The sequence below is a fragment of the Pinus tabuliformis genome, chromosome X (genome assembly GCF_031772625.1).
Source record: "Pinus tabuliformis cultivar Carrire ecotype Pingquan chromosome X, CPIR1, whole genome shotgun sequence".
Taxonomy (NCBI): domain Eukaryota; kingdom Viridiplantae; phylum Streptophyta; class Pinopsida; order Pinales; family Pinaceae; genus Pinus; species Pinus tabuliformis.
Genome location: NC_142308.1, coordinates 1,723,870,465 through 1,723,883,779, shown reverse-complemented (window position 1 = coordinate 1,723,883,779; position 13,315 = coordinate 1,723,870,465). Strand labels below are relative to the sequence as shown.

The following is a 13,315-nucleotide window of genomic DNA, read 5'->3' as shown; positions in this document are numbered from 1 at the left end:
GTCTATCAGATAACTCATTCAGGTGAAGGTAAAATTGTTGAATTTTCACCTCATGATGTTGTAATCAAGGATCTAAAAGATCCTAAACAGATTCTAGCTACTGGTCTTGCTGATGATTCCAAAAGGTTGTATAAGTTTCACAACTTTGGGTCATCAAATCTTCCCTCAGTATTTGTTGCTCATAATGATGAAGTGAGCAAACTTTGGCATGAGCGATTTGGTCACTTAAACTATCGCTCCCTTCAGCATCTATGTAAAGAAAATATGGTGACAGGTAAGGAAAATTTTAAGGATGGAAAATTTTCTTGAAGTTTAAAAGCATTGGCGAATCTCACTAATCCCTAATATGCAAAATATGAAATATTTGTAAAATTATTCATAATTATAATGATTTTATATATAGTCTCTATATAATGTTGGCGATTTTTAAGGTAAAATAATTTTATATTCTAAAATTCGGGCGAATCATATTTTATAAAATTGAAATTGGCGAATGTTTTTTGTGGAAAAATCATGCAAGATTAGCCCATTGGGCGAACATTAGCCCCTAAAATTTTCCATGGACTGACAGGTCTTCCTATGGTATCTTGCAGAGATGGTGTTTGTTCCGGATGTGTACTCGGAAAACATCATCGGGACAATTTTGACAAACGTGCCTCTTGGCACGCCTCAGCCCCTTTACAGCTTGTGCACAGTGATTTATGTGGTCCTCTTCCTGTTGCTTCATTCTCTGGCTGCAAGTACTTCTTAACTTTCATTGATGATTTCTCCAGACGCACTTGGGTATACTTCTTAAAACTCAAGAGCGAAGTATTTAACACTTTTTTGGCCTTCAAAGCATTTGTTGAAAAACAATCTGGACATCAAATTCTTAAGCTAAGAACTGATAATGGTGGAGAATATGTTAAAAACACATTCATCAACTTTTGCACCGAAAATGGAATTCAAATGCAACATACTGTTCCATACACTCCACAACAAAATGGTGTAGCTGAAAGGAAAAATCGCACCTTAAAGGAAATGGCTAATTGTATGCTGCAATCTAAAGGACTCAGTCTTAGTTTTTGGGCCGAAGCAATTAATTGTGCAAATTATATAATCAATCGCACTCCTACTAAGGTTCTAGAGAATATCACTCCAGAAGAAGCTTGGAGTTCCATTAAACCAAATGTAAGTCACTTTCGTGTGTTTGGAAGTGAAGCATGGGCCCATATTCCAGATGAAAAGCATAAAGCTTTAGAACCTAAGAGTGAGAAATGTACTTTTGTTGGATATTCTGAAGATGTAAAAGGTTATAGACTTATTCCATTTAAGTCCAAAAATGTTATCATTAGAAGAGATGTAAAATTTGATGAAAATAAATCGGCCTGTGAGCCTAGTCCGACGGATGTGCCACCTCTTCCTCTCTCTTCTACTTTTGAAACCATTTCTTCTTCAGATGATGAAAGCGAGGATGATAATCCCCCCCCACCTTCTCAGGATCCTCAACTTCCAAGATGGGTCCGTGCTACTCGGGATGCAGCAGGTGATCTTGCCGGTGATCCTACAGATCAGCGACGTACACGTTCTCAGTTTGAAAGAGCTTCTTCTTTACTGGCTCAAGCTCCAGTAAATCATGATCCTGACACTTTTGCAGAAGCTTCAGGCCATCCACATTGGGAAACAGCTATGAATGAAGAATATCATTCATTGATGACAAATGATACATGGGATCTTGTTCCTCTACCAAAGGGATGCAAACTTGTTAGATGTAAATGGGTTTACAGAACCAAGTATGGACCAGATGGGAAAGTTGATAAACATAAAGCTCGTCTCGTTGCTAAGGGCTTTTCACAGGTCGAAGGCATTGACTACACTGAAACCTTCTCCCCTGTTGCCAAAATAAACTCTATTCGCCTTGTTCTTTCCCTTGCTGCTTCTTTAAAATGGGAAGTCCATCAAATGGATGTTAAATCTGCTTTCTTGCATGGGGACTTGCAGGAAGAAATCTATATGGAACAACCCATTGGCTTCATACAAACAGACTCCAGCCTTGTTTGTCGACTTAAGAAATCCCTTTATGGCCTCAAGCAAGCTCCTCGGGCTTGGTATGCCAAAATGGATAGCTTTCTTTTAGAATCTGGCTTTTCTAGGTGTCATTCTGACAATACTGTCTACACCAAGAAAGTGGGCAACTCTCTTATCATCCTTGTTCTTTATGTTGATGATCTTATTCTTACTGGTAGTGATCCCAACCTTATAAACCATGTGAAGTCCAGCCTTAAAAAGAAATTTGAAATGACAGACTTAGGACACTTACACTATTTTCTCGGTCTTCAAGTCTTGCAATCCCAAGAGGGTATTTTCCTTTCCCAGTCCAAGTATGCTTGTGATATTCGTCGTCATTTTCACATGGAAGACTGTAAGCCAGCCCCTTCTCCCTTTCAGTCTGGAGTCAAACTTTCAGTCTCTTGTACTTCTCCTGAAGTTGATGCTACCTTATACTGTCAACTTGTCGGAAAACTCTTGTATTTAACCCATACTCGTCCTGATCTTTCCTTTGCTGTTGGCCTTGTTGCTCGTTTTATGCAAAACCCCCGTGAAAGTCATTGGAAAGCAGCTAAAAGAATACTTCGTTATGTTCGAGGTACAGTACAGTTTGGGATTCATTACAGTGCCAAAGCAGCTCCTCTGTTAGTTGGTTTCACTGATTCTGATTGGGCTGGTGACCCTGATGATCGGAAGTCTACTGCCGGTTATGTCTTCACTCTTGGTTCAGGACCTATTACATGGGCTTGTAAGAAACAGGCTGCCATTTCTCTTTCGTCAGCAGAAGCAGAGTATCGTGGTGCCGTGGAAGCTAGTAAGGAAGCCTTGTGGCTTCGTCAGATCCTATCAGAGTTTGGCTTTGAGCAGCAGCATCCAACCACACTTTGGTGTGATAATCAAAGTGCCATTCAGCTATGCAAAGATCCAGTCCAGCATCAGCGCAGCAAACACATTGAACTACACATGCACTTCATCAGAAAGCTCATTCATGACCATGTTCTTGAAGTGCAATATTGTCCAACAGATGATCAGGTTGCAGACATCTTCACAAAGGCTCTCACAGAGGCGAAGTTCACTAAACTTCGATATATGCTTGGAGTTCAGGAAGTTTTCACTAAGGGGGGATAGGCTCTAGTGCCTCCTTCCTTCTCCTATTGTGTCATATTTGTAAATCCTTCAATCCTATCCCAAGTTGTTCTTAAGGGGGGATGTTAGGATATTCCGACACATAGGATATAGTTAAGTTCAACTTGGTCTAGTATAGAGTTAGGTAAAGTGTGTTTCTTTACCGTTGTACATTTTGTAACTTACAATCCGACGGTCACGATATGTAGTGATCCGACGGTTCACTCTCACCTCGGTATTACCGACACTTGATCCGTGGCTTGACACCCGATTGGTCCATGAGTTCTATTTAAAACGCATGGAGGGTCATTGTTCGGGTAATCCGTGCATGAGAGAAGCTTATGTAAATTTTCATTCTTTGATTAATAAATTGCCTGTAGTACCCACGTTGGGACAGGCCGTGGACTGTTTCCCTCCTTGCACTCTGAGGGTTTTAACCACGTCAAAAATACTGGTGTATTGATTTGAGATCTGGTTGTGAGCGGTGTCCTTTTGGTATTCTTTCTGTGGAACTTACCCTGTAAATTCCTACACCTCCATGCCTCCAACATCCAAAATTACAGGAACATTTGCACTTTTTGCAATCATGTCCAAGAAGTTAGAACCAGTTCCAGCCAAAACTTTAATAGTTATTTTCCATTTGGTTTAGATATAAACCAAATATGCCAACTGGAACTAGGGTGCTCTATCAGACATTAATCGATTGCATTTGAGATGGTTACTGCAATGGAAAAGCAAGACCCCCTAAAACTTAATTGACAAGCAAACTCCAAAATGCAGTTAGAAGGATGCGGACACTGCATAAATAAGCATGCACAACCACATTTTTTATCATAAATAGTGAGTTTCACATAATATAACTTTGATGAGGATATTTTATAGTCCTATAATCCCCAAGGTTGTCAAAGTCCATTGATGGCCGTGTGGGTATGTGTATGGGGATGCCAATTTTAAAATCCAGGTTAGTAGGTGTCCCAAGTGTGTCATATGTATGTATGTATATCAAATATGTGACAAAATTAAAATCAAAAGTCACAATCAAAACTAGTAAAATCTAAAACACAAAAATCATATGATAACAGAAATTATTGTTAAAACAAGAAATATTTCATCAAGAAACAAGATCAAATATCTAAATTTCATTAGCATAGGTACCGTTATTCATTTTCTGGAAATATTCTCCCTTAAGGCGGAAAATCTCTGCCCGGTGTTGACTTGGAAAATTTTCCAGATTGGTACTATTAATTAAATTGATCCCAGTTCTTAATTCCCCTCTCATTTCTAAATAAGTTTTTGCTTGTTCTCTTATTTTCACAAATCTTTCGTGCTTGAACTTCCGTTGTGAAATAGCCAGCATTTTTGTTCAGCTCAGTTACACACACATCATAAAGACCTTGCTTGCGGGCCAAACGAGCAAGCTTGTTAATGCTCCATGCCTTGTCACCATATCCAAGTTGAGGAATCTGGGTGTTTGTATTTGAAAAATCTTTAAATGAATTCATTACAGTATTATACATGTGATCCCTCCACTGAAGCAAATCATTCCAGACAGAGAAATTATCCCAATCGTTAGGAGTCTATAACCATACTTCTGCATTATTCATATTAGGATCGAATACCCTGCATTAGGACAAGGAGGTCGCGAGACCACCCTCCTTGACCTCGGTACCAGTAAGATCTGCCTAGCGGATAAAAATAGCAAAACTATACCCGTTTACAAATGTGAAGTTGCAAAAGAAAATTATGTGTTAAATTCGGTTGTCTACCTCAAATTTTTATAGAAATTTTATTATGTGTTCAGGGACCATTACAATGGTAAGGACGTATGAGCGACGACGACGTGACCAGGCAGCATCATCACCATTAATGCCGCCACCGTCGCCATCATCATCCCCATCACAATCGTCACCACCTAGACCATTATCAACATCAAACGCCCCAGCGCCAGAGTTGACTGTGATAATGAACTCTTTGGAAGCCTTATTGGAGACATTAAAGGAATCAACTAAGGCTAAAACCAAAGAGGAATTTCAGCATGTAGCCACCAGTTCAGCGGAACCAAATAATTATGAGCCCAGAAGACCGAAAGAAGACATTTCCAGGGAGCTTCAGAAAATTAGACTCCCAGAATTCTCAGGAGGTCGAGCAGGTGAGCGCGCTGAAGCGTGGTTAGAAGGAATGAACCGGTGCTTTAGGTTAAGAAAATATTATTCTTCTGCAAAAACAAAAATTGCCGTATTTCAATTAAAGGAAAGCGCCTTGATTTGGTGGGGAAATTTGGAGAAGCAGTTACACCTTACATTGGATAATGTCCCTTGGGAACTATTTGAGGAAAGGTTCCGCGCAAAGTATTTACCTCCATACTTTCAACAACAGCAAGCCAGAGCCTTTCATACATTAATTCAGGGAAGTAAAACGGTGGAAGAGTACGAGATAAGGTTTATGGAGCTGGTAAAATACATTCACTACTTAGACTCTGATGAACGTCAAGCTGAATGCTTCATATTTGGGTTAAATCCTCGCATCAGAGCCTTGGTAAGCATGTGGAAACCATCATCAGTAGCCGAGGCAGTCGAATGTGGTCGTTATGCAGAAGAACATCTTGGAATCAAAAAAGATATGGGGCCAACACGGTCTATCCAACCAGGATTTCTAGGAAAGACCCCCCAAAACTTCTTTAGAGAAGGTGGCTCGAGGTCACCTTACGGTAACGGGTTTACCCCAAGAAATGTGGGGACAAGAGCTTCCATGGCAGTAAACACTATAGCCGCGGAATCATCAAACACCAGTCCATGGACATCTCGAGGGACTGCCAGTAGAGGAAGAAATTCGAGAGGAATCAACATGAGAGGATGAAACTCGTTCTCTAGAAATTCACGTCCCGATTCAAGAGGGTCAACGCAGCTTAATTGTTGGGGATGTGGGGGACCGCATTTTCAACGTGACTGCCCAGAAGCTTCGCTGAATATATTGCATAGGACTGGAAAGGGACCGATATTAAACAATCCAGGTAATCATAGAATTCACGCAGTAGTCGGCAACGACCAAGCAGCACATCAATCCACGGTAGTGGAATCTTCAGGTATTATCAATGGTATAAAACTCAAAATCTTATTTGACACTGGTGCCACAGATAGTTTCATTTCATCATATGCATTAAACAAATGTGGGTTGGCAGCTAAATGATTTCCATCAAGTGGAACTGGCCTGAGGAGAACTCCAAACCGTGGGCTTGAGTGTGGATCAATGCAAAATTGACCTAGGGGTTTGTGCGACTAAACTGAAAGTTTATGTCACAGCCTTAGGAACGTATGATCTTATCATAGGTATGGACTGGCTAGAAGCTCACCAAGCTTGGGTAGACTATTATGGGAAAATGATTCCAGGCATAAATGATGAAGGAGAAGTAATCCAAATCCAAGGAATCAGGAGGGAAGTTCCCTTACGCTACATTTTAGCAACGCAGATGAAGCGTTGTTTAAGGAAAGGTTGTCAGGCTTATGCAATTCAAGAAGTAAGCCATGGAAAAGGGCCATCCTTAGAACAATATCCGGTGTTAGCCGAATTCCCGGATATATTTCCAAAAGAACTACCTGGATTACCCCCGGTAAGAGAATTGGATCTCACTATTGAATTAAAACCAGGTACCCAACCAATCTCTAAAACGCCTTATAGAATGACAGCTCCAGAACTTCAGGAATTGCAAATTCAATTAAAGGAACTACTGAATATAGGGCATATTCGGCCTAGTTCATCACCTTGGGGCGCTCCTGTAATTTTTGTGAAGAAGAAAGATGGATCTTTAAGATTATGCATAGATTATCGAGACTTGAATCGAGCTACAGTAAAGAATCAATACCCTATGCCTCGAATCGATGATCTTTTCGATCAAATGAAAGGAGCTGCTGTCTTTTCAAAAATTGATCTTCGCTCAGGATACCATCAGCTAAGGATTTCTGAAAATGATATTTCTAAGACTGCATTCCGGACACGTTTTGGACACTATGAATTTACGGTGGTACCCTTTGGATTAACAAATGCACCAGCCGTATTCATGAATCTTATGAACAGTGTTTTCCGTGAATATCTTGATCAATTTGTGCAAGTCTTTTTAGATGATATTCTCATCTATTCCAAGAATGAGAAAGAGCATGAAGATCATTTGCGGATAGTATTGTCCTGCCTTAGAGAACATCGGTTATATGGAAAACTATCCAAGTGTTCATTCTTTCAGGAAAAGATTCATTATTTGGGTCACATCATATCAGGTGAAGGGATTTCAGTAGATCCTGACAAGGTAAAAGCGATCATGGATTGGCCAATACCGAAAAATGCACATGAGATACGAAGCTTTATGGGTTTAGCCGGTTATCACCGAAGATTTGTGGAGGGATTCTCCAAAATCGCAAAGCCAATTATCACCCTTCAGCGTAAAGGTGTTAAGTACGAATGGACCGAGGAATGTAATAAAGCATTCTCTGAACTCAAAAGACTATTCACCAGTGCACCAATCCTAAGAGTCCCAGACATGGACAAAGATTTTACCGTATGTACTGATGCATCCAAACAAGGGTTGGGTGCAGTGTTGATGCAGGATAAGGGAGTGGTAGCATATGTTTCCAGAAAGTTAAAAACTCCTGAAGAACTCTATGCTACTCACGATTTAGAACTAGCCGCTGTAGTGCTAGCTTTAAAGATTTGGAGGCATTATCTAGTAGGACGAAGTTTTACACTCAAAAGCGACCATCAAAGTCTACAATATTTGTTCACCCAAAGAGACTTAAATGCCAGGCAAAGGCGCTGGAGCGAATTCCTAAGTGAATATGACTTCGAAATATCATACATTAAGGGAAAGGAGAATGTGGTAGCAGATGCTTTAAGTAGAAGACCTCGGATATTTTCTCTCATACCCATTAAAGTAGACTTAAGACAACGAGTACTGGATCATCTTATAAAAGACAGCTGGTATTTAAAGGTAAGAGCAGGTCTTGAAGGTGATAGGGCAAAAGAATCTAAATTTGAGGGATATGAATTAGAAAGCGATGGGATCTTACGATTCCATGGAAGGATGTATATTCCTGATGATAAAGATCTTCGAGATACCATCCTTGGGGAAGCCCACAGAGCAGTATATTGTGCTCATCATGGAGTAGGGAAGATGTATGTGGATACCAAGAAACTCTTCTTTTGGGCAGGCATGAAGCGTGATATCACTCAATTTGTTGCAAAATGTCTGGAATGTCAGCAAGTAAAGGCAGATCATTGTCACCCAGCGGGCCTCTTACAACCCCACGACATTCCTATGTCTAAATGGGAGACCATTTCGATGGATTTTATCACTGGACTACCTCTTACTTCTCAAAGACACAATGCCATTTTGGTAGTGGTGGATAAATTAACGAAAAGCGCCCATTTCATTCCCGTAAGAGATACTTACGATGTTGCTGACGTAGCTCGAGTATTCGTAAATGAAGTTATTAGATTTCATGGAGTACCTAAAAAGATTATATCTGATAGAGATTCGCGATTCACTTCTAGATTCTGGACTTGTATGCAAACAGCCTTAGGTACTCAGCTAAATTTAAGCACTGCTTACCATCCTGAGACTGATGGGCAAATTGAAAGGGTAAATCAAGTACTTGAAGACATGTTGCGAATGTATGTGATGGATCAGCAATCACATTGGGAAAAGTACTTACCCTTAGTCGAATTTGCATACAACAACAGTTACCACAGTTCGATTGGGATGCCTCCATTTGAAGCTTTATATGGCAGACCTTGCAGAACTCCGTTAAGTTGGGACAGGTTAGAAGATCGAGTGATAATAGGACCAGAATTAATCCATGAAATGGAAGCGCAGGTAAGACAAATTAGACAAAGATTAAAGGAAGCACAGGATAGACAAAAGAGTTATGCGGATGCTCACCGAATTGATAGGAGGTATGAAATAGGGGATCAGGTCTTCATCCGCATCAAACCAAATAAAAGTACTATTCAATTCGGAAAAGGGACAAAGTTGTCACCCCGATTTATTGGACCATTTAAAGTCATGGAAAGAGTTGGACCTGTTGCCTATCGTCTTGCCCTGCCACCTCACTTGCACAGAATTCATAATGTATTTCATGTTTTTGTATTAAGGCATTATATAGCTGATCTATCTCATAACCTTCAATGGAAGGAATTGCAGGTATCGGACGAGGGAGTCGTAACGGTCGAACCATTACGTATACTGGAACGTAGGGTTCGACAGCTGAGGAACCGCCTGGTGGACCAAGTTAAGGTCCAATGGGACAAGTATAGTCCTGGATCAGCAACTTGGGAAGATACAGAGGACATATGCCAAAGATACCCTAATCTATGTCAATTTTGAAGAACTTTAAATTATGTTTAGTATATATTTACTTCACTACAATCAGAGACTCAGAAACATTTTGAATGATTATGGATAAACGTGAAATTTTGGGGCATAATATATGTTTAATTCCTGCAGGTACATGGATACCAAAACAATATATGTGGTTCATTTTACTAAATTATAGTTGTCGAAGTAAAGTTAAGACAGTTGAATGATTTTACTTCTGATAGAAATTAAGATATTATAGATCTGATTTATTTATACATGTCAATATGATCAATGGGATAGAAATCAGGAAGTGAATACATTCTAGATAAAAGACAAAAGACATGCGTGGAATATAGAAAAATATGCTGTACTGTAGTATCAAAAATGAATTAATAAGGGAATAATATGTGAGTTATTTTGAATATGCTGATGCACATTTTACGGATGCATGGATAAGCGTACGATTGCAGGTAATAGACAGTTACCGGGATGACCACGTGATGACAGAACCTCAGAACAATTAAAGCTCCAAGTGATTCTATGATAGGGTGTTAGCCCTGAGTTCTATTGGGAGGGGTGGAGGTGTTGCCCACCGTTTATCCTCCGAACCCTGGAGTCATGGGAGGACTGTGCGAGTCACGCTCCCCTAGACGTGTGATGATGACTGCCGGATGCCTACTAGGGATCAGGTCGGTATAACCGACGCTGTCACCTTAGAGTTTATGAATGGTCGGGTCAGTAAAACTGACGCCATGGCATACTCCAGTAGAGGACGGATAGGATGGGAGCGAAAGAGATTAGGAAGGATAGGTTGATTTTAGAATAGCTTGCGAACCTGGATGGAGCACGATATATCCATTAAAATCATAAACCTAAAATTCTAATTTTGTTTTAGTCTCTTGATATTAAAATAAAATTTTAAAATTAAGAAGGGGGTACTAATTACTATCATAAGTAATCAAATAAGATAAAACTCTAACTTCGGGACGAAGTTTTCTGAAGGGGGAGTGTATGTAATGACCCATTTATAAAAGTTAAGAAATAAAAAAAAATAAAAAATATAATAATTAATTAATATAAAGTTATAAACTTTATATTTAAAATAATATTAATGAAACTTCATATTTAGAATATATATGAAAATCATATTAAAATACAAAACAAACCTTATAATTTAGAAACGAATACCCAAAATCAAATACATAAAACATAATAGAGTTAAAGGCCAACCACGTGACTGAGTCATAAAGCACGAAGGGACTAGCTTCTGGTCTGAGAGACGTGGACAGGAGCGTGGCAACAGGGAGGGAGGCGATGGTTGCATGCGGGAGGGCGGCCATCGCCAAGCCCGTGGTTCAAAACCGGAGGTCTGAATTGAGAATAGGGGGGAAAAGAACAGAGCGAGAAACCAGAGGAGGAATTCAGCAGTGAGAGAGATTTTGCCATTGGAAGAGCTTTAATCAGTCTGAGGTTTTGGGCATGGGGGACAGTAAGCTTCTGTGGGGAAGCTTACTGGATTGAGCAGCCAGGCTTTGCTCAGTCTAGGCTGAGTGGAATTGGTTTCCCGGTAATTGGTATCAGAAGCAACCACAACGCCATCAACATCACCAGAGCAACACCAGAGCAAGCAACAGTTCAGGTAGGTGTCCAAATTCTTTTACTGTATTCCGGTTCAGTTTTGTTCTTACTGTATTTAGTTCTGGTTATTTCCGAATTTCAGTTTATGGTCGTTATATGTAGCGAAACGCTTCAAGTATGACAACAACAAGGTTGATTGATTTGACGGTCAAAGACCTGGATCGAGCTCTGTGCACCGGTTAAGCAACCTAGAGGACTGAACTGCTCTGATACCAAATGAAGCGAACAAAGTTCCTTCTATAGATTAATTACTCCAAAAGACTTGGAATATCAAATTATCCATTGAGGATATAAATATTATATTAAATATATGAATAAAAATAAGAATGATGATGATGATGAATTTTACAAATGAGAACGAGAGGCTTGCTTATATAGCAAGTGTCTCTTCATGAAGAGTCATGTCTCATTTAGACATGCCTCTTCAACCTAATTACTAGTTAACTAATCGTTATTACAATTTATCTTTATTATTTATATTTATATTATTTATATATATTTTATTCTTTACAGTTTTATTATGTATATTTTGTGAAGGCTGCAGTGTATATGTTTTGATATTTGTCGCAGGAAACGGCAAATAATTTGTTTGATTAATTTGACAAATAGAAGAAACATTATCAGTTGCTACAATAGGATTCAGGGTCACTGAATTTTCACAAACTCCTTTGGTGATGTTGTTGCCAAATCACTCTTTAACTTGTCCTTTTGATTGATTTTGACTTGACTTGTAATTTACATGTCATTTCCACTTCATTTGTCATGTGGAAATATTTTTTTTTATTTTATTTATTTATTTTTATTTTGGCAATTTATTTCCATTTTTTTCAGACTAGACTTAGGAAAAATGGGTTTTGAGGGTCTAGAAGTGACTTTTTGGCCCCCAAAGTGTGCCCTAGAAGAACGTTGAGGTGAAGAGGATGAATTTTGAGTACTCATACACCCTCAACATCTTCTGGCATCACTTTATTACATTTTACATAAAAATAATTAAAAAATCCCGTCCTACGAGAAATTTTTAATTATTAAAAAATCCTATCTAGACTTAGTCAAATTCCACAAAATTTCAGAGATGACCTAGCATGGTAATATACATCGACCATAGACACTAAGATGGATTAGGGGCTCAATCTTCAATCCATCACCCTAGCTTTGGGGTTATGTGTGAGTGAAAAAACTCAGTTAATTATTTGCCACTAAAAACGGAAACGATTAACTAAGTGAAAAAAAAACACTATAGGGTGTACTCACTTGCTGATCAAGTCCCAAGTCTCCTAGGCCTGTTACATAGCTTTATTCATCATGCTAGCGACATTTTTACAACTCCCCGCAGGGTTGTGGATTTGAGGACAAAAGAAGAAAGAGGAGAGAGAAAGGGGCTGGAATGCCCTGCTGACTTCTGACTTTTGAAATTTTTTGATGTACACTCTGAATCATGGGCTATGGAGTCTTCATATCTGCTAAGTGCAACTCAGCAGTCAACACGGTCATTTATAAGTCTTTAGTCTAGGCCTTTAGAGTCACTCTTCACCCCTGGTAGAATTTCCTTTTATTGACGTCCTTAGTTGTAGGTTTGTTCTTGATTAATAAGCACGGGTCTCATAAACTGGTTGTTTTGTTTTATTGAAATTTGAAAATTAAAAATAAACAATTAGTCTGAAATATCAAGAGAAATTTTAGACTTGAGTTTTAAATGTCTTTAGAGTTTGTAGTCGAAGAATATTATGCTTCGGTTGTCTCTTGTTATAGATGCTAAAATTAATAGTATTGAAATGGTTGCAGGACCTGGACTCAAAATGTGGAGCAGGTGATCCTTTATTTTTAGTGGATGAAAACAGTTCACAAGACTTTGAAGCTAATTACAAGAAGAGGACTGATTTATTGAAGGCTCTTACTATTTTTGCCTCTGTAGCTGCTGGAGCAGTGGCTATCAATCATTCTTGGGTAGCTGCCAATCAGGTATCTTTGAAAGCAGATGTTAGGCTGCCCATTTGGTTGCTCAATGAACTTCTGGATGCCATTAACGAGACAGTTTTCTTTTTATTTTTCTTCTGCCATGTTTTGAAGCATTGCTGTCAATATTGAGAAGTTTGTAATTTCATTATTCTTTCTAATATCTAATGCAATTTAGCCCATATGTAGATGGACTCGACCTTGCTCAAAAATAATATTTGGATGTTG

The 13,315-nt window shown here is 39.1% G+C and overlaps 1 protein-coding gene across 4 annotated transcripts in view; it reads left to right on the top strand.

Moving 5' to 3' along the window:
* Positions 1 to 13,315, top strand: part of LOC149146658 (sodium/proton antiporter 2-like) — a 307,652-nt gene that overhangs the window by 21,770 nt on the left and 272,567 nt on the right. For 3 of the 4 annotated variants that reach the window (XM_089448111.1, XM_089448112.1, XM_089448110.1), the window contains exon 2: positions 12,917 to 13,093. In XM_089448111.1, coding sequence (XP_089304237.1) covers positions 12,917 to 13,093 — 177 coding nt within the window. The remainder of the gene's footprint in view (positions 1 to 12,916; positions 13,094 to 13,315) is intronic. The other variant, XM_089448113.1, reaches the window with a different exon arrangement.